The sequence below is a fragment of the Xiphophorus couchianus genome, chromosome 13, assembly GCF_001444195.1.
Source record: "Xiphophorus couchianus chromosome 13, X_couchianus-1.0, whole genome shotgun sequence".
NCBI classification, from domain to species: Eukaryota; Metazoa; Chordata; class Actinopteri; order Cyprinodontiformes; family Poeciliidae; genus Xiphophorus; species Xiphophorus couchianus.
Window position 1 is genome coordinate 19,127,559 of NC_040240.1, and position 26,300 is coordinate 19,153,858.

Genomic DNA, 26,300 nt, shown 5'->3' on the forward strand with positions numbered 1-26,300 from the left:
TGGACTGAAGATATTTCTAGAGAAACTCGTACATTCAAGTCATTGCATTATTGTATGGATTACATGATGTTCACATCTAAAGATTTCTCATACACTTGTCTCTGAAAAACGTAAAATCTTTTCATAGTAATAATAGAAGACAGCTGAAGCAGAAAAGAGAAAAATACAACTAAGACAAAAGACACAACAAATAATAGGAGACAACAATAATCAACCATACTTTATTACATTTTCTATAAAGTAAAAAAGTTTTTTTAATTATTATTCATAATGCTTTTACATAGGAAGAATTAGACTGGTTAATATAATTTGAAACAAATAACAGTATCAGTTAAAATCTCACTTTACTTGCTGAACTTACTTCCTCTTTTTCCAGGAAACCTACTCTTCCTGTTTAATGACTCTCTCTGTCTGACTATGATTTCTAATGATTAGACAAAAAAAGTAGAATTAAAGCAAAGTTTGCAGGAGACAAAAACAACACACACAACTAGATTTATTTTATTGACACTTAAGTCTACTGTGGGGCCTAGATGTCACTTGAGTGATTCATTTTAAAGATAACTTTATTTATTATTACTGTTAAACTTAAATCTCCAGCATGGGGAAGTGGGATGAGCTCGGGTTTTCTTGACAATAGGTAGAATTAGACTGGTTAATATAATTTGAAACAAATAACAGTATCAGTTAAAATCTCATTTTACTTGAAAGTCAAACCTATCAAAGATGTTTTTGTGTTTAAAGATCATTTTGAGAATGCACAACCATTAAAGAAAATTTACAGCCCATTTTATTATTGATTATAAATGTATTAAAGTAAATAATATCCACCCACCCACTCTTTCTCTGTACAGGGTAGAAGAATACAAATCAATCCCTCAAGTCCAATCATGTGAGAATGTTCTGGAAGGGAGTCCATGTCCGGTCAAACTCTGTTAATGCATTAAATAGTCAGTGGGCCCCCAAGCCTCTTCATCTATCAGCATCAGTACTGGCACTCCTCAGGGCTGTGTGCTGAGCCCTCTGCTCTTCACGTTGTACACACACAACATACATTTTGACATAAACAGTATGTTAATACAATAACATACAGTTTATCATTATTGTTTTTTGATACAGAATATGCAAAAAAAACCCAAATAAACAAAGCATCTCCACAGGAAAATGTGTCATGGTGGCACATCTCCAAGTATCCAAATGTGAACATTTAACAAATACAAAAATTTTAAGGTTTATAGACATGAAACCCCTCCAGTCATTTATTCTAGTTTATAACCAGAACAATTCCATAGTGAACCTCAACATAGGACATGTATGGAAAATACTTCTACTGCTTTTCACCTATGTGACGCCTCAAGTGCCGAGTTAAATTAATTTTGTGACGAAAACATTTTCCACAGGTTACACATGAAAACGGCTTTTCACCAGTGTGAATCATCATGTGCTGAGTTAAATGCGGTTTTCGACGAAAACTTTTTCCACAGTTCACACATGAAAACGGCTTTTCACCAGTGTGAATCATCATGTGCTTAGTTAACGCCTGTTTTCGACGAAAACTTTTTCCACAGTTCACACATGAAAACGGCTTTTCACCAGTGTGAATCATCATGTGCCGAGTTAACTCCCGTTTTCCACTATAACGTTTTCCACAGTTCACACACGAAAATGGCTTTTCACCAGTATGAATCATCAGGTGCTCAGTTAACTCCCGTTTTTGACTAAAACTTTTTCCACAGTTCACACATGAAAATGGCTTTTCACCAGTGTGAATCATCATGTGCCGAGTTAACGCATGTTTTCGACTAAAACTTTTTCCACAGTTCACACATGAAAATGGCTTTTCACCAGTGTGAATCACCATGTGCTTAGTTAAATGCGGTTTTCGACGAAAACTTTTTCCACAGTTCACACATGAAAACGGCTTTTCACCAGTGTGAATCATCATGTGCTTAGTTAACGCCTGTTTTAGACGAAAACTTTTTCCACAGTTCACACATGAAAACGGCTTTTCACCAGTGTGAATCATCATGTGCCGAGTTAACTCCCGTTTTCCACTATAACGTTTTCCACAGTTCACACACGAAAATGGCTTTTCACCAGTATGAATCATCAGGTGCTCAGTTAACTCCCGTTTTTGACTAAAACTTTTTCCACAGTTCACACATGAAAATGGCTTTTCACCAGTGTGAATCATCATGTGCCGAGTTAACGCATGTTTTCGACTAAAACTTTTTCCACAGTTCACACATGAAAATGGCTTTTCACCAGTGTGAATCACCATGTGCTTAGTTAAATGCGGTTTTCGATGAAAACTTTTTCCACAGTTCACACATGAAAACGGCTTTTCACCAGTGTGAATCATCATGTGCTGAGTTAACTCCCATTTTAGAGTAAAACTTTTTCCACAGTTCACACATGAAAACGGCTTTTCACCAGTGTGAATCATCATGTGCCGAGTTAAATGCGGTTTTCGACGAAAACTTTTTCCACAGTTCACACATGAAAACGGCTTTTCACCAGTGTGAATCATCATGTGCCGAGTTAAATGCGGTTTTCGACAAAAACCTTTTCCACAGTTCACACATGAAAACGGCTTTTCACCAGTGTGAATCATCATGTGCCGAGTTAACTCCCATTTTTGACTAATACTTTTTCCACAGTTCACACATGAAAATGGCTTTTCACCAGAGTGAGTTCTCATGTGAGGCTCAAAAGCAGATTTGAAAGTGAAACGTTTTTTACATATGGCACATGAGAAAGGTTTTCTTCTTTCCTGATTTTGGTCCTCAGAATCAGCAGCTTCCTGGAAGATGTCTTGTTTCTTGTTTGCTTCTGATTCAGCGTGGTATGTTGTCTCGAAAATAGGAACCACCATGCTGGTATCTGTCTCTTGTTTTAGCTCAAGCTGCTTATCACCCTGACTGTTGTAATCTTCTTTCTCATCCACTTTTATCTGCTGATGTTCCAGAACCTCCTGCTTTTCTTTTATCTGCTGATGCTCTAGGACCTCCTGCTCTTCTTTTATCTGCAGATTTTCAGGCCATTCCTGTTCTTGTTTCACCTGCAGAGGTTCTAACTCGTCCTTGTCCAGAGTGAAGCTCCTCTCCTGGTTACATATCTGCTCCTCAGAAACGTTATGTTGCAGGCAATCTGGGCAAGAAAACACAGAAAAACAAAGAATGGTTTACTTTATTAAAGTAAATGAGAAAGGAATTTCATTTAGTAGTGAAATCACCAGATAAACTATTGTTCCCCGATTGCACTATTCTGACTGATTGCTGATTACAGATTTTAAAAAGTCTGACCTGCCGATTCCTATTTTGACCGATACATTTTTTATTTAAAATGTTGCTAAATACGGCAAGAAAATCACTCAATTGGCAACAGTGAAGGGACTATTAACTGCAAATGTGCAGATATGACCTGGTGAGGCACTACATTTTTTTATTTGTTATGAAATTATGTATTGTAGGCATTATTGTTATTATTTAAGAGAACATTTTATTATTGTAAAGTTTTTTTCAAGTTATTATTATATTTTACAACTACTATTATTACTATCACTATTTCATGCTGCCTATTTCACTAGTCGTGCACTGCATTGTGTCTACCCTGGCTTGAGAAGTATTCATACCCCTTGAACTTTTCCATATTTTGTCGCATACTGACCACATACATAAATATATTTCTCTGGAAATTTATGTTTAAGATCAACATAAAAGTAAGGTAAGGTCATTTTATTTATATAGCATATTTTCAGCAACAAGGCATTTCAATGTGCTTTGCATGAATTAGAGGAAATACAGACAAAACAACAACAACAAAAGCAAAAGAAAAACAAAAATACTCTGGAATTTATAAACTAATAGAAGTTTCTCTGGATCTCTTGATAGTTCTAACTAAATGGTTTGATTCCTGTTCTGGGTTGAGTGAAGAATAAAACAAAATGTTCCTCTGGTGGGTTGCTGGATAATAAGAATAAGTGCTCTAGAATTTATAAACTAATAGGACTTTCTCTGGCTCTCTGGTTTGTTCTAACTAACAAGAATAAGAGTAAGTAGGACGAAATGACAACATTGGGAAGGATCTGGCACATATAGCAAGATAAGGCATAAACATGGAGCGAATGAAAGACAGTGACAATCAAGAAGTGTGTTTATATGTTGATTTGGAGTGTGAATGCAATTAGTCTGTGAACCCTGTACAGCCAGCTCTCCCAGGCAAACGTCTCTGATATGATGGTGTTATCTGGGAGTAGTGATGGACTCTGACCTGAACCTCCAGAGCCACATAAAGACAGTTACAAAGTCGGCCTTCTATCACCTGAAGAACATTTCCAGGATTAAAGGACTAATGTCTCAGCAAAATCTAGAGAAACTCATCCACGCGTTCATCTTCAGTCGTATTGATTATTGCAACAGCGTCTTCACAGGTCTGTCCAACAAATCAATCAAACAGCTGCAGCTGATCCAGAATGCTGCTGCTCGCGTTCTCACTAAAACCAGGAAGATAGAGCACATAACACCAGTTTTAAAGTCCCTCCACTGGCTCCCTGTAGCTCAAAGAATAGACTTTAAAATACTGTTGTTAGTTTATAAATCACTGAACGGCTTAGCACCACAATACATTAAAGATCTGCTGTTGTTGTATCAACCTTCCAGACGTCTCAGGTCTTCTGGTTCTGGTCTGCTCTGCATCCCCAGAACCAGAACCAAACGAGGAGAAGCAGCTTTCAGCATCTATGCACCACAAATTTGGAACAAACTTCCAGAAAACTGTAAAGCAGCTGAAACACTGACTTCTTTTAAATCTCAACTGAAAACCCAACTGTTTAGAATTGCATTTGAAATGTAATCAATTACAAATTTATTGATGTAACTTGACTTAATGATTGATTCTATATTGCATTGTGATTCTGTGTTTGTAATGATGTAAAGCACTTTGAAATGTCTTGCTGCTGAAATGTGCTATACAAATAAAATTTGATTGATTGATTGATTATCTAAGAGCAAGTCCTTAGAAGTGCTCTGCTCAACAATCGCACGGATGTCGTCAGGAAAGGAGCAAGGGGGGAAGGAGTATATGGCAAAGATGGGTAGGGAGGGCGCAAAGAAAAAAAGTGTAAGGTTTCGCCGAGAACCAGAGTGCTTGTTTACAACTGTGAAGTAACACTGACCTTGTGAACTTTCACTGAGACATTCTAACGCAAGGGCATCAAACTCATTTCATTTTGGGCCATATTAAAAATCTGAATGTGGGACGTACTGTGGTGGCGCAGGGCTGTAGCAAGCCCCACATTTGGAGGCCTTAGTTGATCAAATTTTCTCCAAGAGAAAACTGGGCGCAGGAGACACTTTGTTGTTTTATAACAGCTTGATATAGAGGATACTCATGGTTGTCCATAATGTTCTTTATGTGATGAAGAATTCTTTGCACTGTAATTTTCAGAGGGTCCAGAGTATCTGGCTTGTTAGCCAATTTCGATCAATGGAAGAGATGGTCTGAAGATCCTCCTTCTATTCCCTCAGTTTTGGTCCTTTATCTGGCTCTCTGTCTCCCTCTGGACACAACCAGAGGGATACACCCTGGATTTATTCATAACAGGATTTCTGCTGTTTGGAGCTTGCAAATAACTGGCTTATCCACAAAGTAATGACGGACTTGACCAAACTAGTGAACACTCAGAATATTGGTGTGGACAGACTCAAGTTGGATGTGAGTCTTGCTGAGACTCGCAGCCCAGCTGAGGACTCAAACTCCCTAATGGACTGAAGTAGATCTTGAAGACGTTGCCTGACCTAAGACATTCTATATCTGAATGGGCTTTTCCCGTGTTGCCTTGGAAGGGCTGCATTTTTCCAATCTCCTTGAAGATATGTAAACATAACGCTGCTTCCCACCTCACCCCCTCCTGTTATCCATGCAGCTGTGGAGCTGAGCGCTCCCAAGGACATTCTTTGATAACATCTGATCTGACTTCTGCCGGGAGGCTGAGCAACATGGTTTCATGGCCCTGTGATGTCACCGCCTTCACTCATGTCTTTGTTTTGTCTGAATGTTGCCATGTGCCCTAATGTGTCCTTTTCTCTTTTTATTTTATTTTGTCAGAAACTGTGGAGTACTCACTTTTAACCCAGAAAAGGAATTTGAACAAACTTGGAATCCAGAAAAACTACCTTAGCAACTACTTTTTAGAGTCCTATTCTTGCAAACCAGAAAATTAATTAGACCAGCGCATACTTACTTACTTATACTTATCTGCCAACCCTTAATAGGAGTATCTGGTTTATTTACTTTGGATCAACATTTTTAGGTTTTTCTTCGTTTGCTCTTTCTTTTGGTTTATTATTTTGTTTGGATTTCCTTTTAAATTCCTGTAAAGTACTTTGTATTGCCTTGTTGCTTAAAATGTGGCTAATTGCTGAAAATGAGTGAGGAGAAGAACACAGGGGAACAGGAAACACTGAAGAATAACTTAAAGAGTAATAACTAAGAAATAAACACAACTGGAAACACTAGTTGTGGACTGTCACAAGGAAAACAAAAACGAGAGATCCAGCCACAATAAGTAACATTAAATAATGAAACTAGAATAACCATTAAGGACTAAACTACAGTGAACTAGGACATAATTGTTAAACAGAAAAAACACTAAATGAAACAAAATCCTAACAGAGCGTCCATTTTGTGTAAGTATAGAGACTGGTACAGGACCAGCATGCACTGGGTTTTCACCAGAGCAGGAGAGGAAACTATGAAAAATTTGATCTTTATTATTTGCTAACGGAAAAAACAACATTAAAACAATCTTCATGGTTTTTTGCACATTAAACTTCTTTTTCCTACGTACGAAGCATCACCTCAATGCAGCAGTGGTTTGTTGATTGGGCTTTTCTAACATATTTGCTTTGACAAACAGTCGCTACTACAATTTATTTATTACAAATTAAAGGAGGAAAAGCCATAAAAAAATGTGATTTTTTTTCTCTACATCAATAACCCATTCTCACAGCGTAGTTGTGATGTTTGCGTTCATTTATCTGATATCAAAACATTCATACAGGAGGGGAACAGTTGCTAAAATGATCCTCATACACAAAGCTTCATACATTTAGACATTAACCTGCATCCAAACGCTGCTGGTTCCTACCTATTCGGTATAAGATTATCTGGGGCCTCCGGGAGAAATCCAGCAGTCTGCGATGATCATCCATCTCTTCCTCGGATTTGACGATGATTTCTTAAAAGTCTGTCGATGTTTCTTCAGCAGGATTAACTGATCATTGAGAAACTCGTTGAGACAAAACTCTCAACAGCTCAGCAACTTCTTATTTGCGCCATCTTGTTGTTCTTCCTCCTATTCTTCTTGTTTGGGATTTTATGACTGTCGGCATTCACATTGTTGCATTACCGCCCCCTTCTGGATAATAGGAGCGGGTGACGTGTCTTGGCCAAGGACCATCTACTGGGATGAAACATGCTAAAGAAAAACTCACAACTTTTAAATGAAACATTACATTTAATTAGTTTCTAAGACATTAGTATAACTTAGATCTATCTAAATACACATAAACCATTTCAATGTAAAAAGACAGTAAAATTTAAGAGAAAACAGCTCAGCAGGAAAGACCAAAATATTATTACAATTAAGTTGAGAGAATCAGCAAATTATTGTGGTTAAGGTGTCGACGCCTCAAGGCTGCAGGTGTTCCATCTGTGACCTATTTGTCAGAAACTGCCTGAACTTCTTGTCTTTTTCTATTCTTGTATGTTCAAGGAACTCAGCCATAGGCTGTGTGGTCAACTCTGTATAAGAGGAAGCCCTGAGCGACAGAGAACTCAGAGACTCCTTTGACACTCGTGTGTGTTCACTCTTGACGCTCACTGTGTGTTAATGGGATTTTCTCCAATTGCAATTGCTGTAATAAACTTGTACTTTTGCTCTGATGTCTGCCTCCTAGATTGATGTTGCTTTAACAACCCCTTGAACTTTTCCATATTTTGTCACATAATAAATGCATACGTAAATATATTACATTGGAATTTTATGTGAATAACCAACATAAAGTGGGATACTATTGTGAAGTAATACTGATCATGTGAACTTTGACTGGGCCATTCTAACACATGAATATGTTTTGTTTTAAACCATCGCATTGTAGCCCTGACTTCATGTTTAGGGTGGTTGTCGAGCTGGAAGGTGAACCTCCGCTCCGCTGTATTTTTTCCGTTTTCAAATGTCACTCTCTGTAGTTATAAAGAGGGAAAAGACAGGAAGAAAAAAAAGCACAACGGAGGTCAGTGGCTCCCAGGCGCGTGCAGAGGGGGGGCTTAGTGGCATTGAGTCCCTGCCCCTTTTATCCTTGATGCCCCTAGTGCCCTTTTTGAGTTTTTTTTAAATTATTATTATTTTTTTTTATCTGTATGTCAGAAGGCCTGTTTGCGCCCCTCAGCAATAATATTTAGCTAAGTATAATAATTTAGTAAAAATAAACTAGTCTGGCTGCCCTCAGTCTAATAATGACTCTCAGAGCCTCCATGTTGTTCAGACTCCGGGTCCATGGTGAGGAGGAGGCAGATCTGTGTCCTCTAACTATCAAATTATGGGCAAGAATATTTTTTCATACACTACTTTGTGAATGAAAACGTAGGTCTGATGTTGACGTTAGAAAAACTGTTTCTATTTATATTTTTATAATCGTCCTTGTAATAGCAGGACAAAACCCGCCTCGCCCCTAAACTCAGAAATGCTGCAGAGAAACTTCTGACTTTAACTTCATCATTCTGCTAAAGGCCCGGTTCGCTACAGGCAGCTTGAGTCGGTCCACTGATAGATAGAAAGAATATCTGTCTTTATATCAGACATCCTGGTATAAGACATGGTACTGCGACTTTTACCGCGAGTCGCGACGCAGCTCACAGCCCCGGTACCACCTGGTACCACCTGGTACCACCCGGTACCACCTGGTACCACCCACTGACTGTTCGCTCTGCTTCTCCTTAACGTTTCTACTAGGTGGGTTAAAGTCGCTGCTGATGGGATCTGGGCTGGAGGTTCGCGGCTGTAAATAGAACTTATTGCAGAACCTCAAGTGTTAAAGGAAGATTCGGCCCATTTAGAGTTCATAAAATAAACATCAGAGAAAATATTGTAGCAATAATTAGAACCGCAGCAAAAAGCCAAACATGCCACAATGAAATGAATCAAAAAGTCTCCAAAGCATCAGGGGGCTGACATGGGGGCCACCTGGCGGATTCCAGGTAGATTCCAGGTGGATTCCAGGTAGATTCCAGGTAGATTCAAGAGATGCGCATCGCAGCAGCTGTTCCTCCAGGGCCGGCCCAAGGTAATATGGGGCCTTAGACAGAACCCTCCTCCCTCCGGAACCCGTCCTACTAAGAACCTCAGCATCATTGACATGTTTAAATATCGATCAGGTGAATCTGTGAGAGGGAGACCAGGTTTATTGGCAGAGTTTAAAATCAATCACTGATTATTGGTTATTTGCTGTGATGTATTTGTGAACAAACCCAATTCAAACACAAAGATTACACCATATTGTAGCCATGGTAACACAACAATCAAACTATCAAGATGATTCTTTAAACTTTTAAAAAATAAACTTCCTAATTAAATCCTAAATGTACAATTTATTTTTCTCAGCTGAAAGCTTTAAATAAAATATAATAACATTGTCATTCTCTATAATTGATGCTACAGGTTTAGATCTGTGGTCTGTGTTACAATTAAACCATTTCTTGGCGGCCCCTGAGTGTCTGGAGGCCTCTGAGTGTCTGGAGGCCCCTGAATGTCTGGAGGCCCCTGAGTGTCTGGAGGCCCCTGAATTTCTGGAGGCCCCTGAGTGTCTAGAGGCCCCTGAACGTCTGGAGGCCCCTGAGTGTCTGGAGGCCCCTGAGTGTCTGGAGGACCCTGAATTTCTGGAGGCCCCTGAGTGTCTGGAGGCCCCTGAATGTCTGGAGGCCCCTGAGTTTCTGGAGGCCCCTGAATGTCTGGAGGACCCTGAGTGTCTGGAGGACCCTGAATGTCTGGAGGACCCTGAATGTCTGGAGGCCCCTGAATCAGTGTTGTATAAAGTACTGAAATCTCAGAGTCAAGTAAAAGTACAAGTACCTCTCCAAAATATGACTTTGGTAAAAGTCCAAGTCACTGACTGAAATGTTACTTGAGTTAAAGTCTTAAAGTATCTGAAACTTCTTGTACTTAAGTATGGAAATTACTGTAAAAATGGATGTACTCAAGTAATGTAATGAAAAGTACAAGTAAAAAGTAAAACAAAGCAAATGCAGTTTGAATGACATTTTTTATATTTTGGTAAACTTGTCAAATACACTTAAAATAATGTACCCAACCAAGTGCAGGCAAAATTAAACCTGCTAATAGATATACCTGCAGGCATCATTTAGTTAAGAAAATTAGGTGCTTTACCTATAGCACAAGGTTAACTTAACCTGCTTTACAACTGAGCCAGCTTCTTAGTATACCCTCCAGGACAGAAAATACAAAGTTTTTGTAAGCCTTCAGTTTTCCCTTCAAGTAAGGTCAGTGCTGAAAATGAGAAAAATAAATAGTACAGAAAATGCGGCCAACATGAAGAAAAAGAGCTGTTACGATTACTCTACTTCACAAATCAGTGAATCAGTCAATCCTACAGTCAGTAGGTGGTGCACACAACTGGTCATTATGCAAAAGAAAAAAAGAATTGGGAGGGAAATGCAGCTTATTGTCATCTCTGTAAACCTGGTTTTGAACTTGCATGCCTTTCCTATATTCGTTAAATTTAGTCTAAATTGCTATCGCTATGGCTTCTGTCCCCCCTTGAACAGAGGAGTCTAGGTAGCCTGCTACAGTCAACATTAAGCCTAAGCTAAATACACCACGTGTGGAACTGAAACAATGCCAAACAAAGTTCATTTATGGTCAACGTTTCACAATACAGTAGTGTCTAGTGACCAAGCTATAGTTACTGAAACAAGAGGATTATAACCATTTCATAAGACGTTACCTCGATGGTAGGGTGACCAGACGTCCTCTTTGTCCCGGACATGTCCTACTTTTCAGACCTAAAAATCGTCCGGGATTTTGGTCAATTGCCTCAAAACACATTACATGGCTTACAGTGCATTGTGATTACATTGCCACTCCGTTCCACTACTCCATTCCAGGTTTCTTTATATGGCAAATTAATCACGCCCTTCTCCCCAAATCCAATCACGTTGCATTATGTGTGCGAGTGTGTGTAGGAAAAGTAAAGATACCCCCCCTCTCATCAAAGCCTAAATTGAGGTATTCAGCTGGATAATGTTCAGGTTGGCACCTTAACACTTGCTTGTCAACCTCTCTGGATGTCCACTCAAGGCATCACAATACCAAATTATTATTTTCTTTGCAGTTGTGAAACGTTTAAAACTTCCCATATTATTTCATTCCTCATAAATCATTTGCTTACTTAAACAAGCCACTCTAAAGAGAAAACTGTTCTCTGAATTTAGAAAACTAAAACTACATCAAAATCTTGCCTTATGCGATGATCATGACTTCTCTACTGTCAGACAGACCACAAAACAATCCTCACTCCCTACTTGCATGAACTTCCTCTCACCTACTTTTCTTTCCAGCTTTTAGATAATTCATTATTTTTCATTTTGTTTACTAAATCATTTATTTATTTATCTATACTCTATATCTTCAAAATCTTCTTTTTATTTTCTTTCTGTATTTGGTTGCTTAAGAGGAAAGGAGATGGGGCTTTTTCTGTTGTTGCTCCTCTTCTATGGAACAACCTACTTTTCCAAATTAGATCTGCCCACAGCCTGGATCATTTTAAATCGCTTCTTAAAACTCATTTTTATTCCTTGGCATTTAATTGAACTAGTGTTTTGATACTCTGTTTTTATTCATTTGTGTTATTGTCATTCTTGTGCAGCACTTTGGTGCAGTTTTATGCCTGTTTTTAAAGTGCTATATAAATAAATTTGACATTGCTTTTTTCTTATAACTCCTACCTGAGCTCCTCCCTGCTCTGCTGCCTGATCTGCTTCACTCTTCTTGCTCTCCTGTTTTATCCTAACTTTTCTGATTGCCTTCTTCTCTCTTTTTAGCTCCTCCATCCACTTTTCTAACTCGCCCATTCCTTCACTACTCATATTTTTTTGATTTGATTTTTGTTTTCTGTCGTACTTCATCCTATAACTCAGTCAGTTTTTTTGAGTGTTTAATTGGCCCTGAAAGTTATATTTTTCTATCAATTTATTTAAATTCTTTACTGAGTTAGGGTTTTGTCTTTCCATAAACTTCCGGTCCTTACACTGGAGTTTATCTTTCGGTGTTAATTTGCTATTCCCTTTTCCCATTTTGAGCAATTTAGTCAATTTCGTTCCAGTCTTAAAAACACATAGGGTGGACTCTAAAAGACTGGATCAATTCTTAGCAGGACGGTGATCAATCCCCTGTTGTGGTAATTCCCTCTTCAACCTTTTCAGGTGGGAAATTCTTGCCTACATGCATCCACCAGAGGTTCACCGTTTGCACTCCTGCCGTTTGGTATGAGGACAAATACCTAGTGGTATTTAAATTCCTCCAAGTACTCTCACACTCACACTCACACTTGGTATTACGGGTTTTTCAGTTTACGTGGACTCCGCCGTCCTTCTGTTACTGATTTTTCAGTCCTTCTGTTACCAATCAGTGCCTAGGATTCATGGGGTTTTACAAGCGCAACGACCCTCAATCGTTCGCTCACTTTTTAATTTAAACGCTACTCACTTGTCCCCCCTTCACGGACGTCCCGTCAGCAGCTGGTTTCCAGCAGGCGGGTCGGAGACACAGTCCTGGAAAAGATGTGAGACTCCTAGGGGCCTGCCGTGGCCACGGTCTTCTGATGTCCGTCTCTCCCGCTGGAAACCGCAGGCGTATCGGACTCCGGCTTCGAAGGAGCAATTTATCCATCCATCCATCTTCTTCCGCTTATCCGAGGTCGGGTCGCGGGGGTAGCAGCTTCAGAAGGGAGGCCCAGACTTCCCTCTCCCCGGCCACTTCTTCCAGCTCTTCCGGGGGAATCCCGAGGCGTTCCCAGGCCAGCCGACAGACATAGTCCCTCCAGCGTGTCCTGGGTCTTCTCCGGGGCCTCCTCCCGGTGGGACGTGCCCGGAACACCTCACCAGGGAGGCGTCCAGGAGGCATCCTGACCAGATGCCCGAGCCACCTCAACTGGCTCCTCTGGATGTGAAGGAGCAGCGGCTCTACTCTGAGTCCCTCCCGGATGACTGAGCTTCTCACCCTATCTCTAAGGGAGAGCCCAGCCACCCTACGGAGGAAACCCATTTCTGCCGCTTGTATCCGCGATCTCGTTCTTTCGGTCACGACCCAAAGCTCATGACCATAGATGAGGGTGGGAATGTAGATCGACCGGTAAATCGAGAGCTTCGCTTTTTGGCTCAGCTCTCTCTTCACCACGACGGACCGGTACAGCGCCCGCTTGACTGCAGACGCTGCGCCAATCCGCCTGTCGACCTCCCGCTCCCTTCTTCCCCCATTCATGAACAAGATCCCGAGATACTTGAACTCCTCCACTTGGGGCAGGACAAACCCCATGACCCGGAGAAGGCACTCTACCCTTTTCCGGCTCAAAAAAATGGCCTCGGATTTGGAGGCACTGATCCTCATCCTGGCCGCTTCACACTCGGCTGCGAACCGATCCAGCGAGAGCTGCAGATCACGATCTGATGAAGCCAAAAGGATCACATCGTCATCAAAAAGCAGAGATGAGATCCTAAGGCCACCAAAACGGATCCCCTCAACACCTTGGCTGCGCCTAGAAATTCTGTCCATGAAAGTGATGAACAGAATCGGTGACAAAGCTCAGCCCTGGCGGAGTCCAACTCTCACCGGAAACGAGCCCGACTTACTGCCGGCAATGCGGACCAGACTTTGACACCGGTCATACAGGGACCTGACAGCCAGTATCAAAGGGCCCGGTACCCCATACTCCCGGAGAACCCCCCACAGGGCTCCTCGAGGGACACGGTCGAATGCCTTCTCCAAGTCCACAAAACACATGTAGACTGGTTGGGCGAACTCCCATGCACCCTCCAGGACCCTGCAGGGTGTAGAGCTGGTCCAGTGTTCCACGACCAGGACAAAAACCACACTGCTCTTCCTGAATCCGAGGTTCGACTGTCCGACGGATAGTTTCCAGCAGGCGGGTCGGAGACACAGTCCTGGAAAGGATCTGTGAGACTCCTAGGAGCCTGCGGTGGTCACGGTCTTCTGATGTCCGTTCCTCCCTCTGGAAGCCGCAGATTTCTGCCTCTGCTCTCAAGCTTCATCTGAGTCTTACCCTGCTTTTGTGGTCATTATTTAATGTTATTTCGAAATTAAAATATCCAGGGTGGCACCCAATACCTCAAAGTCCCTGATTGGTACATTTTGATGAAAGTTCTCCCAATTGTCTGAAATATATTTGATTTCTCTTCTTTAGTTTCTTCTTCCGGGGTCTGATTCTTTGTTTTGTCCATCTTCTTCTTTGTCTTGTGGCTCAGCCTTTGAATTTTCTTCCCTGGCTTTAAGTCTGTCCATCTTTAATTTCAGTCCAGCAATTTCTTGATTGAGCTCTTTGTTCACCTTGCCAATCCAGTACAGCTGTTGTGATTTCTCTTTCATTGAATTGTTAAAAAATTTCTTATCTACCATTGTTCCCCATTTTACCTTCCTATTATGGATTGACAGGGCTTTGCTTTCTGATTGTAGTTGTTCAACTGTCCCTTTAGCCTCGTCCAATTCACTATTCAAAGTGCTGAATTGTTGCTTCAAATAATCATTTGTGTTGGCCAGCCTTTCATGTTCTGCCTGCCAGTTGTTATCTTTTTTCCTGGCAGTCAGTCGCTCAATTTTCAGCCTCAGATCTTCAACAGTTTTCTGAAGCTGCTTGTTCTCTCCTGTAAGCTTCCAGCAGCTCTTCTCCAAACTTTCCACGTTCTCCAGCAATACATTTCGTCGCGCCATCGTTGAGTTTTGTTTGAGATTGAAGACCGCAAATGAATTTCTCTGTGGAATCTGGGAATATAAAGACAGGCGGCTGTGATGTCACAGACAGGATGAGTGACATCACAGCTTCACCTCAAAGCCACAAGAAGTCTGTTGTGTGAGGGGGAGGGAGAGGGGGGCGGATGTTGTTTTTTTTTTAACTTTATTCGCAGACATACTGTATAACGACAGAGTTATGCCTCATTTCTTCTGCCTCAAGAAAAAACAAATACAGATAAACATATTCAAGATAAAGAAAAAGCTAAGGGTTCATTTAAAGCAATACAGATTTCAATTGTTTTATTTTCTGTAGCTCTTTTTCTGTCATCTTCATGTCGAATCTTCACATTCAAAGACAAACTCCCAGGATTTTCTGGTTTTTATTCATTTTTATTTTTCACAGATTGTGAGAACATCCCACCTTTAAATGGCTTGTTTTCCGGTAGAGAAGAGACATTAAAAAAAAATTAAAGATAGGCAACAAGATTCTATGAAACAGTGTCATTGTTTTTATTGTTTTATACTTGTGCATATGTATTAATTGTTTTTATCTTGTAACCAGGTTGCTATGTATTGCAAATTTTTTGCTCAGGTCCCTCTTGAAAATGAGATCTAGATCTCAACGGGGTTTACCTGATTAAATAAAGGAATATGAATTACACCCATTGAGTAAATATGAATGCAGCAGCGCCCTCTGCTGTTTGACAAAGGTTAAAAAAAACCCAAAAACTACTTGCCGCATGTTTACGTTTATTAAGTGTTATGTCACCGAATATCTTACAAAACTCAAACTCTTATGCATCACTTTCAGTGTTGTATAAAGTACTGAAATCTCAGAGTCAAGTAAAAGTATAAGTACCTCTCCAAAATACGACTGGTAAAAGTCGAAGTCACTGACTGAAATGTTACTTGAGTTAAAGTCTTAAAGTATCTGAAACTTCTTGTACTTAAGTATGGAAATTACTGTAAAAATGGATGTACTCAAGTAATGTAATGAAAAGTACAAGTAAAAAGTAAAACAAGGCAAATGCAGTTTGAATGACATTTTTTATATTTTGGTAAACTTGTCAAATACACTTAAAATAATGTACCCAACCAAGTGCAGGCAAAATTAAACCTGCTAATAAATTGTTCCAGTTTTAAAGAGTAGCACATGTTAATGGTTTTGAACTTGCATGCCTTTCCTATATTCGTTAAATTTAGTCTAAATTGCTATCGCTATGGCTTCTGTCCCCCCTTGAACAGAGGAGTCTAGGTAGCCTGCTACAGTCAACATTAGGCCTAAGCTAAATACACCATGTGTGGAACTGAAAGTTGGATGGGGAGTTTTTGTAAGATAGAATTTCCACATCTTCGGGCAGGAATAACATACACTGCATGCAGTACGACGAATCTTTAACACCCACGAAAGAGTATATTGTGTTTAAAGAAGGCCATGGGCTTTCATCACCAGCTGGTGGTTCCCCTGGAGCCGTGTCCGACGTAGTTGCAGTCGTTGTGGTCTCCGTCTCCTCCTCCATGTGGCTGCTGCTGATTGCGAGACTTGCTTTGTGTTTAATGGGAGAAGCGAAACAGGTGTAACCTATTGGCGGTGATGAACAAGCTCAGGCAAGCAGGCTACCGACTTTGTTGCAGTCAATCAGTAGGTGGGGTCAAAACACTTTGTTTCTCTCTCTCGCTTTTTTGTAACGAGTAACTAAACCACACATTGAAAATGTATCGGAGTAAAAGTACGCAATTAAGTTCGGAAATATAGTGAAGTAAAAGTGAAAGTCATCAAAAATTTTCATACTCGAGGAAAGTATGAAGTACTCCAAAATATACTTAAGTAAAGTAGTGAAGTATTTTTACTTCGTTACTATACAACACTGCCCTGAATGGGCCCTACCAGCAGCTACTGAGTTTTCTTTGCCTTGATATCTCAGTCCTATAATTCTAGGTCTCAGAGTTGCTAACATCAAACTATTATATAGAGTTAACCCCTTTGAGCTTTTTGGATCTATAAATCAGTCTGCAGCCAGGTTGTTCTACAGGTTAAATAGATATTATTAGGGCTTCATTAGTAAAATGGCAGCAAATTAGCTTATTTTATAACTCTATAACCTTTGACCTTCTCTCCTCTGGTCTGTTTAACAGCTACAGTCTCAGATCAGCTCAGCCCTCCAGGACTGTCAGCAGCAGAAACAGAAACTTTATACCTGTTGGGGAAAATATAGACTATATTTGCTTTGCATTTCCCCGCATGATGGCAATGATATAGTAGGATCCAATTAGATTCTTGATTAATATGGGTTGTTGCTATGTTGTAGTATAGAGTTTTTGTTCAATGTGCCCCTTTTTTAAATTTGAGCCCCTGCCCCTCCAAAGGTCCCTGCACGGCCCTGCTGGCTCCATTTTCCCTCTACACAAGTATGCTGTTTTCACAATTGTGATGTCTCCGTTCATTTGCTATAAGCAAAATATTTACAGAACAGTTACTAAAACGATGCTCAAACAGAAAGGTGCAGACATTTAGACCTTAACCTGAATCCAAACGCTGGTGGTTCCTACTGTTAAAAAAAGAGGATGATTTAATGCTAACTTTGGACAAAACGTTTGGCTCTTTCCTCTTTAATTTGCCCGGGAACCTCGACGAGCGACGGCGTGCTGCTAAAACGAAACAACAAAGCGTGTTGACGTCACAGATCGCAGAGTTTAATCTCATACAAAGCAATGAACAACAAAGCTGCAGAGGAACAGAGATATGCATTTTCTCATAAGAATAAAGACACACAAGGGGAAGACAAACAAACATAAAACAAAGACAAAAAAGGCAAAAATTAGCGGCCGCTGTCTCTCTCTCTTTTCTTTCCTTACAGGTCATTTTTATACCAAATAGGTGTTTCCCTATTTTATTTATGCAGCCAAGGCGTTTCGTTCTTTGACCTATTAGAAACTCCCTCAGCCCTCAGAGAAACTTAAGAACCGCCCTGATCTACGGCAAAGATTGAAGGCCGTCTGGTTTTCGTTTCAGTAAAAGGGCGGACCACTTAGTGCTCATCTCTGTCTGATACGGGAAGATCCCTGACGCCAAAAGTCCTAAGATGAGATTTCACAGACACCTCTGAAGTCTCTTCCCCCAAACTTCCTTAGTTCTCCCCATTTGAATGTAAATTTTATTGCTCTGTCTGTGGGGGAGGCCCCTGCTTGGCTGAATGCCTGCTATTTCAGCTCCTTCCCAAATGCTCAACACAAAACTATTCCAAATAAGAGTGTTGGCTATACCTTTACACATGTCGTAAGATTAACTGTATTAAGCACCAAAAATAATCATTTTTCCTTAACAGTACCTATTCGACGTTAAGATTATCTGGGGAGTCTGGGAGAAATCCAGCAGTCTGCATTGATCATCCATCTCGTCCTCCGACTTAACGGTGATTTTTTTGAAAGTCTGTGAATGTTTTTTCAGCAGCAGTTAACTGCTTGTAGATAAACTCATTTAACCTGGACTGAAGATATTTCTAGAGAAACTCGTACATTCAAGTCATTGCATTATTGTATGGATTACATGATGTTCACATCTAAAGATTTCTCATACACTTGTCTCTGAAAAACGTAAAATCTTTTCATAGTAATAATAGAAGACAGCTGAAGCAGAAAAGAGAAAAATACAACTAAGACAAAAGACACAACAAATAATAGGAGACAACAATAATCAACCATACTTTATTACATTTTCTATAAAGTAAAAAAGTTTTTTTAATTATTATTCATAATGCTTTTACATAGGAAGAATTAGACTGGTTAATATAATTTGAAACAAATAACAGTATCAGTTAAAATCTCACTTTACTTGCTGAACTTACTTCCTCTTTTTCCAGGAAACCTACTCTTCCTGTTTAATGACTCTCTCTGTCTGACTATGATTTCTAATGATTAGACAAAAAAAGTAGAATTAAAGCAAAGTTTGCAGGAGACAAAAACAACACACACAACCAGATTTATTTTATTGACGTTCAAGTCTACTGTGGGGCCTAGATGTCACTTGAGTGATTCATTTTAAAGATAACTTTATTTATTATTACTGTTAAACTTAAATCTCCAGCATGGGGAAGTGGGATGAGCTCGGGTTTTCTTGACAATAGGTAGAATTAGACTGGTTAATATAATTTGAAACAAATAACAGTATCAGTTAAAATCTCATTTTACTTGAAAGTCAAACCTATCAAAGATGTTTTTGTGTTTAAAGATCATTTTGAGAATGCACAACCATTAAAGAAAATTTACAGCCCATTTTATTATTGATTATAAATGTATTAAAGTAAATAATATCCACCCACCCACTCTTTCTCTGTACAGGGTAGAAGAATACAAATCAATCCCTCAAGTCCAATCATGTGAGAATGTTCTGGAAGGGAGTCCATGTCCGGTCAAACTCTGTTAATGCATTAAATAGTCAGTGGGCCCCCAAGCCTCTTCATCTATCAGCATCAGTACTGGCACTCCTCAGGGCTGTGTGCTGAGCCCTCTGCTCTTCACGTTGTACACACACAACATACATTTTGACATAAACAGTATGTTAATACAATAACATACAGTTTATCATTATTGTTTTTTGATACAGAATATGCAAAAAAAACCCAAATAAACAAAGCATCTCCACAGGAAAATGTGTCATGGTGGCACATCTCCAAGTATCCAAATGTGAACATTTAACAAATACAAAAATTTTAAGGTTTATAGACATGAAACCCCTCCAGTCATTTATTCTAGTTTATAACCAGAACAATTCCATAGTGAACCTCAACATAGGACATGTATGGAAAATACTTCTACAGCTTTTCACCTATGTGACGCCTCAAGTGCCGAGTTAAATTAATTTTGTGACGAAAACATTTTCCACAGGTTACACATGAAAACGGCTTTTCACCAGTGTGAATCATCATGTGCTGAGTTAAATGCGGTTTTCGACGAAAACTTTTTCCACAGTTCACACATGAAAACGGCTTTTCACCAGTGTGAATCATCATGTGCTTAGTTAACGCCTGTTTTCGACGAAAACTTTTTCCACAGTTCACACATGAAAACGGCTTTTCACCAGTGTGAATCATCATGTGCCGAGTTAACTCCCGTTTTCCACTATAACGTTTTCCACAGTTCACACACGAAAATGGCTTTTCACCAGTATGAATCATCAGGTGCTCAGTTAACTCCCGTTTTTGACTAAAACTTTTTCCACAGTTCACACATGAAAATGGCTTTTCACCAGTGTGAATCATCATGTGCCGAGTTAACGCATGTTTTCGACTAAAACTTTTTCCACAGTTCACACATGAAAATGGCTTTTCACCAGTGTGAATCACCATGTGCTTAGTTAAATGCGGTTTTCGACGAAAACTTTTTCCACAGTTCACACATGAAAACGGCTTTTCACCAGTGTGAATCATCATGTGCTTAGTTAACGCCTGTTTTAGACGAAAACTTTTTCCACAGTTCACACATGAAAACGGCTTTTCACCAGTGTGAATCATCATGTGCCGAGTTAACTCCCGTTTTCCACTATAACGTTTTCCACAGTTCACACACGAAAATGGCTTTTCACCAGTATGAATCATCAGGTGCTCAGTTAACTCCCGTTTTTGACTAAAACTTTTTCCACAGTTCACACATGAAAATGGCTTTTCACCAGTGTGAATCATCATGTGCCGAGTTAACGCATGTTTTCGACTAAAACTTTTTCCACAGTTCACACATGAAAATGGCTTTTCACCAGTGTGAATCACCATGTGCTTAGTTAAATGCGGTTTTCGATGAAAACTTTTTCCACAGTTCACACATGAAAACGGCTTTTCACCAGTGTGAATCATCATGTGCTGAGTTAACTCCCATTTTAGAGTAAAACTTTTTCCACAGTTCACACATGAAAACGGCTTTTCACCAGTGTGAATCATCATGTGCCGAGTTAAATGCGGTTTTCGACGAAAACTTTTTCCACAGTTCACACATGAAAACGGCTTTTCACCAGTGTGAATCATCATGTGCCGAGTTAAATGCGGTTTTCGACAAAAACCTTTTCCACAGTTCACACATGAAAACGGCTTTTCACCAGTGTGAATCATCATGTGCCGAGTTAACTCCCATTTTTGACTAATACTTTTTCCACAGTTCACACATGAAAATGGCTTTTCACCAGAGTGAGTTCTCATGTGAGGCTCAAAAGCAGATTTGAAAGTGAAACGTTTTTTACATATGGCACATGAGAAAGGTTTTCTTCTTTCCTGATTTTGGTCCTCAGAATCAGCAGCTTCCTGGAAGATGTCTTGTTTCTTGTTTGCTTCTGATTCAGCGTGGTATGTTGTCTCGAAAATAGGAACCACCATGCTGGTATCTGTCTCTTGTTTTAGCTCAAGCTGCTTATCACCCTGACTGTTGTAATCTTCTTTCTCATCCACTTTTATCTGCTGATGTTCCAGAACCTCCTGCTTTTCTTTTATCTGCTGATGCTCTAGGACCTCCTGCTCTTCTTTTATCTGCAGATTTTCAGGCCATTCCTGTTCTTGTTTCACCTGCAGAGGTTCTAACTCGTCCTTGTCCAGAGTGAAGCTCCTCTCCTGGTTACATATCTGCTCCTCAGAAACGTTATGTTGCAGGCAATCTGGGCAAGAAAACACAGAAAAACAAAGAATGGTTTACTTTATTAAAGTAAATGAGAAAGGAATTTCATTTAGTAGTGAAATCACCAGATAAACTATTGTTCCCCGATTGCACTATTCTGACTGATTGCTGATTACAGATTTTAAAAAGTCTGACCTGCCGATTCCTATTTTGACCGATACATTTTTTATTTAAAATGTTGCTAAATACGGCAAGAAAATCACTCAATTGGCAACAGTGAAGGGACTATTAACTGCAAATGTGCAGATATGACCTGGTGAGGCACTACATTTTTTTATTTGTTATGAAATTATGTATTGTAGGCATTATTGTTATTATTTAAGAGAACATTTTATTATTGTAAAGTTTTTTTCAAGTTATTATTATATTTTACAACTACTATTATTACTATCACTATTTCATGCTGCCTATTTCACTAGTCGTGCACTGCATTGTGTCTACCCTGGCTTGAGAAGTATTCATACCCCTTGAACTTTTCCATATTTTGTCGCATACTGACCACATACATAAATATATTTCTCTGGAAATTTATGTTTAAGATCAACATAAAAGTAAGGTAAGGTCATTTTATTTATATAGCATATTTTCAGCAACAAGGCATTTCAATGTGCTTTGCATGAATTAGAGGAAATACAGACAAAACAACAACAACAAAAGCAAAAGAAAAACAAAAATACTCTGGAATTTATAAACTAATAGAAGTTTCTCTGGATCTCTTGATAGTTCTAACTAAATGGTTTGATTCCTGTTCTGGGTTGAGTGAAGAATAAAACAAAATGTTCCTCTGGTGGGTTGCTGGATAATAAGAATAAGTGCTCTAGAATTTATAAACTAATAGGACTTTCTCTGGCTCTCTGGTTTGTTCTAACTAACAAGAATAAGAGTAAGTAGGACGAAATGACAACATTGGGAAGGATCTGGCACATATAGCAAGATAAGGCATAAACATGGAGCGAATGAAAGACAGTGACAATCAAGAAGTGTGTTTATATGTTGATTTGGAGTGTGAATGCAATTAGTCTGTGAACCCTGTACAGCCAGCTCTCCCAGGCAAACGTCTCTGATATGATGGTGTTATCTGGGAGTAGTGATGGACTCTGACCTGAACCTCCAGAGCCACATAAAGACAGTTACAAAGTCGGCCTTCTATCACCTGAAGAACATTTCCAGGATTAAAGGACTAATGTCTCAGCAAAATCTAGAGAAACTCATCCACGCGTTCATCTTCAGTCGTATTGATTATTGCAACAGCGTCTTCACAGGTCTGTCCAACAAATCAATCAAACAGCTGCAGCTGATCCAGAATGCTGCTGCTCGCGTTCTCACTAAAACCAGGAAGATAGAGCACATAACACCAGTTTTAAAGTCCCTCCACTGGCTCCCTGTAGCTCAAAGAATAGACTTTAAAATACTGTTGTTAGTTTATAAATCACTGAACGGCTTAGCACCACAATACATTAAAGATCTGCTGTTGTTGTATCAACCTTCCAGACGTCTCAGGTCTTCTGGTTCTGGTCTGCTCTGCATCCCCAGAACCAGAACCAAACGAGGAGAAGCAGCTTTCAGCATCTATGCACCACAAATTTGGAACAAACTTCCAGAAAACTGTAAAGCAGCTGAAACACTGACTTCTTTTAAATCTCAACTGAAAACCCAACTGTTTAGAATTGCATTTGAAATGTAATCAATTACAAATTTATTGATGTAACTTGACTTAATGATTGATTCTATATTGCATTGTGATTCTGTGTTTGTAATGATGTAAAGCACTTTGAAATGTCTTGCTGCTGAAATGTGCTATACAAATAAAATTTGATTGATTGATTGATTATCTAAGAGCAAGTCCTTAGAAGTGCTCTGCTCAACAATCGCACGGATGTCGTCAGGAAAGGAGCAAGGGGGGAAGGAGTATATGGCAAAGATGGGTAGGGAGGGCGCAAAGAAAAAAAGTGTAAGGTTTCGCCGAGAACCAGAGTGCTTGTTTACAACTGTGAAGTAACACTGACCTTGTGAACTTTCACTGAGACATTCTAACGCAAGGGCATCAAACTCATTTCATTTTGGGCCATATTAAAAATCTGAATGTGGGACGTACTGTGGTGGCGCAGGGCTGTAGCAAGCCCCACATTTGGAGGCCTTAGTTGATCAAATTTTCTCCAAGAGAAAACTGGGCGCAGGAGACACTTTGTTGTTTTATAACAGCTTGATATAGAGGATACTCATGGTTGTCCATAATGTTCTTTATGTGATGAAGAATTCTTTGCACTGTAATTTTCAGAGGGTCCAGAGTATCTGGCTTGTTAGCCAATTTCGATCAATGGAAGAGATGGTCTGAAGATCCTCCTTCTATTCCCTCAGTTTTGGTCCTTTATCTGGCTCTCTGTCTCCCTCTGGACACAACCAGAGGGATACACCCTGGATTTATTCATGATAACAGGATTTCTGCTGTTTGGAGCTTGCAAATAACTGGCTTATCCACAAAGTAATGACGGACTTGACCAAACTAGTGAACACTCAGAATATTGGTGTGGACAGACTCAAGTTGGATGTGAGTCTTGCTGAGACTCGCAGCCCAGCTGAGGACTCAAACTCCCTAATGGACTGAAGTAGATCTTGAAGACGTTGCCTGACCTAAGACATTCTATATCTGAATGGGCTTTTCCCGTGTTGCCTTGGAAGGGCTGCATTTTTCCAATCTCCTTGAAGATATGTAAACATAACGCTGCTTCCCACCTCACCCCCTCCTGTTATCCATGCAGCTGTGGAGCTGAGCGCTCCCAAGGACATTCTTTGATAACATCTGATCTGACTTCTGCCGGGAGGCTGAGCAACATGGTTTCATGGCCCTGTGATGTCACCGCCTTCACTCATGTCTTTGTTTTGTCTGAATGTTGCCATGTGCCCTAATGTGTCCTTTTCTCTTTTTATTTTATTTTGTCAGAAACTGTGGAGTACTCACTTTTAACCCAGAAAAGGAATTTGAACAAACTTGGAATCCAGAAAAACTACCTTAGCAACTACTTTTTAGAGTCCTATTCTTGCAAACCAGAAAATTAATTAGACCAGCGCATACTTACTTACTTATACTTATCTGCCAACCCTTAATAGGAGTATCTGGTTTATTTACTTTGGATCAACATTTTTAGGTTTTTCTTCGTTTGCTCTTTCTTTTGGTTTATTATTTTGTTTGGATTTCCTTTTAAATTCCTGTAAAGTACTTTGTATTGCCTTGTTGCTTAAAATGTGGCTAATTGCTGAAAATGAGTGAGGAGAAGAACACAGGGGAACAGGAAACACTGAAGAATAACTTAAAGAGTAATAACTAAGAAATAAACACAACTGGAAACACTAGTTGTGGACTGTCACAAGGAAAACAAAAACGAGAGATCCAGCCACAATAAGTAACATTAAATAATGAAACTAGAATAACCATTAAGGACTAAACTACAGTGAACTAGGACATAATTGTTAAACAGAAAAAACACTAAATGAAACAAAATCCTAACAGAGCGTCCATTTTGTGTAAGTATAGAGACTGGTACAGGACCAGCATGCACTGGGTTTTCACCAGAGCAGGAGAGGAAACTATGAAAAATTTGATCTTTATTATTTGCTAACGGAAAAAACAACATTAAAACAATCTTCATGGTTTTTTGCACATTAAACTTCTTTTTCCTACGTACGAAGCATCACCTCAATGCAGCAGTGGTTTGTTGATTGGGCTTTTCTAACATATTTGCTTTGACAAACAGTCGCTACTACAATTTATTTATTACAAATTAAAGGAGGAAAAGCCATAAAAAAATGTGATTTTTTTTCTCTACATCAATAACCCATTCTCACAGCGTAGTTGTGATGTTTGCGTTCATTTATCTGATATCAAAACATTCATACAGGAGGGGAACAGTTGCTAAAATGATCCTCATACACAAAGCTTCATACATTTAGACATTAACCTGAATCCAAACGCTGCTGGTTCCTACCTATTCGGTGTAAGATTATCTGGGGCCTCCGGGAGAAATCCAGCAGTCTGCGATGATCATCCATCTCTTCCTCGGATTTGACGATGATTTCTTAAAAGTCTGTCGATGTTTCTTCAGCAGGATTAACTGATCATTGAGAAACTCGTTGAGACAAAACTCTCAACAGCTCAGCAACTTCTTATTTGCGCCATCTTGTTGTTCTTCCTCCTATTCTTCTTCTTTGGGATTTTATGACTGTCGGCATTCACATTGTTGCATTACCGCCCCCTTCTGGATAATAGGAGCGGGTGACGTGTCTTGGCCAAGGACCATCTACTGGGATGAAACATGCTAAAGAAAAACTCACAACTTTTAAATGAAACATTACATTTAATTAGTTTCTAAGACATTAGTATAACTTAGATCTATCTAAATACACATAAACCATTTCAATGTAAAAAGACAGTAAAATTTAAGAGAAAACAGCTCAGCAGGAAAGACCAAAATATTATTACAATTAAGTTGAGAGAATCAGCAAATTATTGTGGTTAAGGTGTCGACGCCTCAAGGCTGCAGGTGTTCCATCTGTGACCTATTTGTCAGAAACTGCCTGAACTTCTTGTCTTTTTCTATTCTTGTAT

The 26,300-nt window shown here is 39.6% G+C and overlaps 2 protein-coding genes and 1 pseudogene across 3 annotated transcripts; all 3 read right to left on the reverse strand.

Moving 5' to 3' along the window:
- LOC114155762 (gastrula zinc finger protein XlCGF8.2DB-like) overlaps nt 1–26,300 on the reverse strand; it is a 723,567-nt gene that overhangs the window by 332,663 nt on the left and 364,604 nt on the right.
- On the reverse strand, nt 736–12,975 carry LOC114156168 (gastrula zinc finger protein XlCGF57.1-like; annotated as a pseudogene).
- LOC114155769 (gastrula zinc finger protein XlCGF57.1-like) lies at nt 19,263–25,915 on the reverse strand. 3 transcript variants are annotated; one of them, XM_028035841.1, is made up of 3 exons: nt 25,681–25,915; nt 21,535–21,677; nt 19,263–21,498 (listed from the first exon to the last, which is right to left on the reverse strand). In XM_028035841.1, the coding sequence occupies exons 1-3, from the start codon at nt 25,742–25,744 to the stop codon at nt 19,855–19,857; spliced, it is 1,851 nt and encodes a 616-aa protein (XP_027891642.1). In that variant the 5' UTR covers nt 25,745–25,915; the 3' UTR covers nt 19,263–19,854. The 3 variants fall into 3 exon arrangements, with proteins under 3 accessions (XP_027891642.1, XP_027891644.1, XP_027891641.1); XM_028035843.1 differs by having other exon boundaries at nt 19,263–21,092; nt 21,177–21,677; nt 25,681–25,913; XM_028035840.1 differs by having other exon boundaries at nt 19,263–21,677; nt 25,681–25,913.